Raw genomic sequence first — 6,000 nt, 5'->3', positions numbered from 1 at the left:
TTCTGTTTTCGTCGTATACACTGCCGCGGGTTCCATCTTAAGAAAATATGGTATTTCCTTCCACTGCTATGCGGATGACTGTCAAATCTATGTCCCGCTGAGCAAAAATTTCAGTAAAACGAAAACAGAAGTTATGGTGTTTGGTCCCAGTTGGTTTTGTACATCTCATCCTGCTGTTTTGGGCCCCCTTGTACAGTAAAATATAGCATAATAATTCAAACTGCTGCACTTGGCTGCATCTTTCATTTATCCATAAAAATAAGGCAAACAATGTTGCACGTTCCAAAAAAGGAGAGATCACTGCCAAGAAATAAGTGACATAATATGAAAGACACTTTGACCATTGAGTAGCTTTTTTTTTTAAAAAAATATATGATAAACTCATTTATGACAGTTATTTTTAGACAATACATTTTTAAAAGGAGGATTACCATCCGCAGTGTAAGAACACTTGACAAACTCTAACTGAGTCATTAATTGTACATGAATTTACATACATTTTTATATTTTTTAATTTTATATACATAAATTTTGTCACTTTTGTCATACTATAAATATGTCATCATCGGGAAATGACCTCTGTAAACACTTCCACTTTTCCTACTGTCTGCTATTTTCTTTCTTTATGACACTGTTTTAGTCCCAAAATTTATGCAAAAGAGCAACAATTAAGCAAATTAAATGTGTAGCCACCAGTGTTAATTTTGCATATTCAAAGGCTTTCGGTACAAGACAGAAACAAAAAAAAAATCGAGCTCATCGTCAAGTAAAGCCAGAAGCACTAACAAAGCCAAGCTAAGTCGCATCACTGATTTTGGCTCTATGCAAATAGGAGCCCCCTTAAACCCATCGTGACATTGTTGTCCGCAGGCTTGTTTCCCCTCAATATTAAGATGTCAGTGTGTGTATTTGCATGTGTTTGTGTGTGCACTTGAGTTTTGTAAAATCATCCCTAATTCAAGTATTTTTCTGCCGTTGCCATCAAAGTCAGAAAATGTCTGATTAAGGGAATTCTCTAGGAGCTTATCCAGCGTGATGAGGGGTGACAATCATGGATGTGAAATCTAGCTGTTCAATATCTACAATACGCCCTCAACCCTTGTGTAACTTTTTTTCTTAAATAAACTAGTAACATTTTGTCAAAATCTCTCTTTGCAAAATGTACTTAGAATTTCTGAGTGGAAATTTATTAATAGTTTTTTTCATGGGATAGGCTAATTCTCTCGTAAACACTAAAAATACTTTGAGTAAAATGTTTTTTTTTTGCAAATTTTACTCTGCTTAGAGTGGGAACAAATAGATTTTGTTTAGAGTAAAATCTACTGAATTTACTGTGCAAGGCCGCCTAACTTGAATACATTAATTACTCTGTGGCGTTTTCATGTTATTTTTTGCATCTACGCAAAAGCGCCACCGTGCATGACATAAAGTCTGGGAGAAGGCTACATATTACATTGCTAAGAAAAATATTTTTGAAATGTTGTCTAATAACCGGTTGGGTCACAATACCGTCTAGGGGTTAAGGTATATCTCCGGGTGCTACTCAAAAAAAGGTCTGCATCATGTCAGAGCCATCAACAATCAATTGAAAGTCAGGGCCATCAGGAAAAAATACGCTGCCAAATGTAAACCTAACCTCTGTGAGTCACAATTCACGATATTGAGATAATATGCTCTGAATGGTCGATGCAAGGCTCTCATTACTCCATACAGGGATCCTAGCGTAAAGCACACACTGATAAACACATAACTGAAGTTGTTAGTAAAAGTGGCAACGTAAGATGGCTTCAGGTGCGAGGGTCCTATCGACATGACAGGCCAGTCATATATACTGTAAGTCTTTGCCTGAGATGGATAAAAATGCGTGTATTTTGCTGCAAATTCCACAAACTCAATTTGAATCAGAATGCTGTCTTTAGACTAGTGGGGGCGCACAATGTTATTTGTTTTGCATTGCAACGGTCGCTAGTTGTTTTCACTCTTCACTGAGTTCATTTATTGTGGTACAAATTTACCAGAGTAGGCTTCAAGTCAAATTATCACGTCTTCAGATGAGATGAAGCAGCATGTGGTTGTTCGTTCTCGTACATGTGGCGGCTCAATTTTTAAGTATACATGTGACAGCAGCTGCCATGTTAATCACAATACTTTTGTGTACCGCACTCTCCGTGCAACTGCTCCTCTCTCTCACAAGGAATAAAACTAGAAATACGACTCTTACCGTTTCCCAGTAGGTGGTAGCTGTTGCATCAATTATTCTGTATAGAGTGAAAGACGCGGAAGAAATAGCTAGCACTTTCCATAAAATGTGTTTTTCCTGACATCTATGGAGCGGGTAGTACGTTCACACTAGACTACATAGGCAACAAATACGACGAACAAGTATCTAAAAAGGTTGGCTGTGAGCAGCCAATATCAATGTCATGCTGTGAAAACAAAAACTGTGATAAATATTTTTAAAATAATACATTCCAAGAGACAAGAATTCTTTGGAAATGCCTTTAAAATGCATGCAAACCGCACCGTGTTGTTCCAAGAGAGACGACGGTCACGATGACGCTTATATAGATTGCCTCAATCTCATTCACTGGTTCAGTCAGCCAAAGTGAATTACTCCGATGCGGAGTGAATATTCTGTAATTGCAACTGGGATCTCTCAGGTGAAATATTCCGAGTTGCAACAGTGGGATTAATTTAACTTGCATGCATGTCCAAAAAGTTGGAGGAGACCTGTGCGAACAGTAGTGCCGGTTGGATGATAACAAATAACAGAAAATAGAACAAATACAAACAAATAATTGGAAGAAAAAAAAACGGTTTGCCTTGGCCTATGTAGCTGTAATAATACAGAGAGGAAACGGGCGAGAAATAAAAATGCAGAGAGTGTGCGTATTTCAGTGGCTGTTGGCTCCATTCATTGACAGCACTTGCGCTTTTCGGCGACAGACTGTCCAATATTTTGCCTGTTTTAAATGTAATTACATATATAGTTAAGTACTATTATAAGCCTCTTTCTATGTACTGTTTTTTTAAAGCTGGGGCACATTTGCTGGCAGACACACTCCAAGCTTTTTTCAACCACAGGTACATATCAAATAATGCATATTATTATTGTAAAACACATCCTACGTTTACTGTACTGCATTTTATTTGGTACAGCTCGGCAACAGCGACGGCGGTATGTTTTGGTTGTGAAAACCTGTGCAATATGATACGGCATTTTTGATTGGCTGTTATGTTTGTGATGTTGCAAGACCTGTCAACTGTGATGCAAATTTTGAATAGCAGCAAAACCAGTGGCCAACGGTCGGCAACTTAAAGCAACACCAATGAACTTTTGTCGATTGCGGCGGCACCATATGGAAGCTCATCTTTTGAGGAAGGCGGCAGTGGACGCTGAAACTAGTAAAGGTAAACAGACCCGTTTTTGTGACTGCTTAGTGTTAGTAATAGTCGTCCATTGCTGGAGCTTAGAAAGACTTCCTTGTTCACCGAGCCGGTCACTTGACCAAGGTTATTATTATTATTATTTATTTATTTTTGCATTCACTCACTCACACAAAAACGCACTCATACAAACATGGTCTCCCAGGCAAGGAAGCGAACCCACGCCAACCTGCATCGTAGGCAAGTGACGATACCACCCACTCACTCGACCAAGGTAGTTTGCAATGGCGGAGTCCAACCCAAGACACGCTTAGGACCGCCCCCCCTCATTTGAATAACATTTCGACCTGGCAGTTTGGACCAAAACTGCCAAAATTAAAAATAAATACATAAATTAATAAAAATGAAAACGAATCTAAATAATACAATTCAAAAATTAAATACAAATGTGTGTATATATATAACTTTCCTAATCGCAATTTTGCTTCATTTATTGTTCTTATATTATTTCATAAGCATTTCATACAGTTAAGTAGTTCGCCGTACAATTTCATGCAGGGACATGGCGGCATACTGTCGTGTCACGTGGAGTTCTGTTGAATATTTATGAATGAAGAAAGCTATCAAGTTTTATACTTGCTATATTGTGTTTCACCATTCACGTCTGTCTTTCCAATGGGGTCGCCATTGTAGAGTGATGTCAAGTCCGTCTGTGATGTCGGGGTCCTTTCCCCCCCCCCGACTTTGCAAGTGGGCTTTCCGACACACTTCCTGGTTTGAACTCGGAAAAGTCAGACTTCCGACCATCCACCTTGTTTGCGCTTTTGTTTTGTTAGATTAATTACACTTTTTTGTTTAGAAAAAAATATGAATTATACATTAAATGACTGCTATAAGTTCACTGAACACCAAAATGTTTTTTCAATTTTAACCCTTTTTTTTTAACTAGCTCAGAGTTGCTAATTTATCAAAATATATTTTTTCCCCCCAAAGCAAAGGCAGCTGTTTGCAAATGTCTTACTTTGAACGCAAAAGATGACCAGTCTGCCTTCAGAAATCTGCGAATGATTACTGTTTAAAGATTGAAATAGTTTTATGGCTCTACTCAATTATGAAAATAGTTGTTGATTAACCCTGGAGAACCCAAGAACCCTTTTCTTCTTTGGAAAATTATGAATTATACATTAAATGACTGCTATAAGTTCACTGAACACCAAAATATATGTTTTTTCAATTTTAACCCTTAGCTCAGAGTTGCTAATTTATCAAAATATATATATAAAACATACTCCTAGGCATTCTGCAACATAATATGAAATAGATTAACAAAAAAAACACAATTTTACCATCTGATGGTTTGCTGAGAAGATGGTTTTGTATGGATTGATTTCCAGCTCAACAAAACAGCATGTTGGCAGCCATCTTGTCACCACAACTCTGGCTCATGTAAGTGCAATATTCATCCACTAGATGGCCCCATGCAGGGGTCAGAAGTGGCACTCTGGACTTTTGAAGTTAAATTTGTAAAAAAAAAAAAAAAAAGGTCTTTGTTATTTGAGTAGCAGAATTTATAGGGGCCAAATTTGACCCAGTGGGTTCTCCAGGGTTTTAATCCCCTCTGCCTCCTTGTGCCTTACTTCCTTGCATTTGGGACCACAACCACGCCAACCCTTTAGATGTTTAATTTTTTAATGCGCTATGACATTGTTTAGTGAATTTAAAATGATTGTCTAACGAAACGCAATATTCGTCATTGTTAAGTCACAACCAAATTGTATGAGGTGACAAGGAGGCGGCTGGAGGTTCGGATTCTTCACCTCCGCCCCACACACCAAGCAGCTCCCCCACCTCTCCAGCTCACCTGTGCTGCCGCCTCCTGGACGGCCGCGCATCGCCGTGTGCAAAACGAGCTTCTGGCTGGTAGCTTGCTCCCTCATAAGTGCACCGCCACTCGGCTAGGCGCTTTCAAAGCAGCACAAGCGCGCGCACAAGGAGCGGGAGGGGGCAAATGGCGAGCACCGCGCCGCTGCTGCTGCTCTTCCGCGTGCTCCTCGCGGGGCTCACGCCGACCACCGCGGGCGCCGCCGACGAGGGGACGCCCGGCGGAGAGGGACACGCCGCGGCGACTCCGTGCGAGCTCAAGAGCGTCACCGTCTCCACGCTGCCGGTGCTCCGGGAGAACGAGTTCAGCTTCACCGGCGTGGGAGCCTCCGGGAGCTCGGTCGGAGGAGGAGGTGGAGGTGGAGGGGGCGCCTCCGCCGGTGCAGGTGGCACCGCTGGAGGAGGACCGGGAGGAGGAGGTGGGGAATCGCGGCTCCTGTTATTCGTCAGGACGGATCTACCTGGGCGGATTTCCGTCATGGATGATCTGGACAATACGGCTCTGCCTTACTTCGCACTCGGTAAGAACCACTCTGGTACTGACTTTCCCCGACTCTACCACAGACACACTGAGCCACATTCATTGGCACATGATAATGGTGGTGGAACCTGGTTGCACTTATTGAGTTAACGTTCGCGTAAATGAAACACCGACAGTTAACATTTAAACTCATAATTATGATTCGTCTCACACTACTGTTGTCCTCTTCACATGCCAGAAAGAATGCATTT

General features: G+C 41.0%; 1 protein-coding gene across 3 annotated transcripts in view; it reads left to right on the top strand.

Annotated features, from left to right (window-relative positions):
- The first annotated feature begins 5,293 nt into the window (after nt 1-5,293).
- astn2 (astrotactin 2) overlaps nt 5,294-6,000 on the top strand; it is a 250,188-nt gene continuing 249,481 nt past the window's right edge. For 2 of the 3 annotated variants that reach the window (XM_077585480.1, XM_077585479.1), the window contains exon 1: nt 5,294-5,789. In XM_077585480.1, coding sequence (XP_077441606.1) covers nt 5,396-5,789 — 394 coding nt within the window. In that variant the 5' untranslated portion in view covers nt 5,294-5,395. The remainder of the gene's footprint in view (nt 5,790-6,000) is intronic. The other variant, XM_077585481.1, reaches the window with a different exon arrangement.

This window comes from Vanacampus margaritifer, chromosome 14 (genome assembly GCF_051991255.1).
Source record: "Vanacampus margaritifer isolate UIUO_Vmar chromosome 14, RoL_Vmar_1.0, whole genome shotgun sequence".
Taxonomy (NCBI): Eukaryota; Metazoa; Chordata; class Actinopteri; order Syngnathiformes; family Syngnathidae; genus Vanacampus; species Vanacampus margaritifer.
Note: the sequence above shows the minus strand (reverse complement) of the source record. Positions and strands in the feature narration are given on the sequence as shown.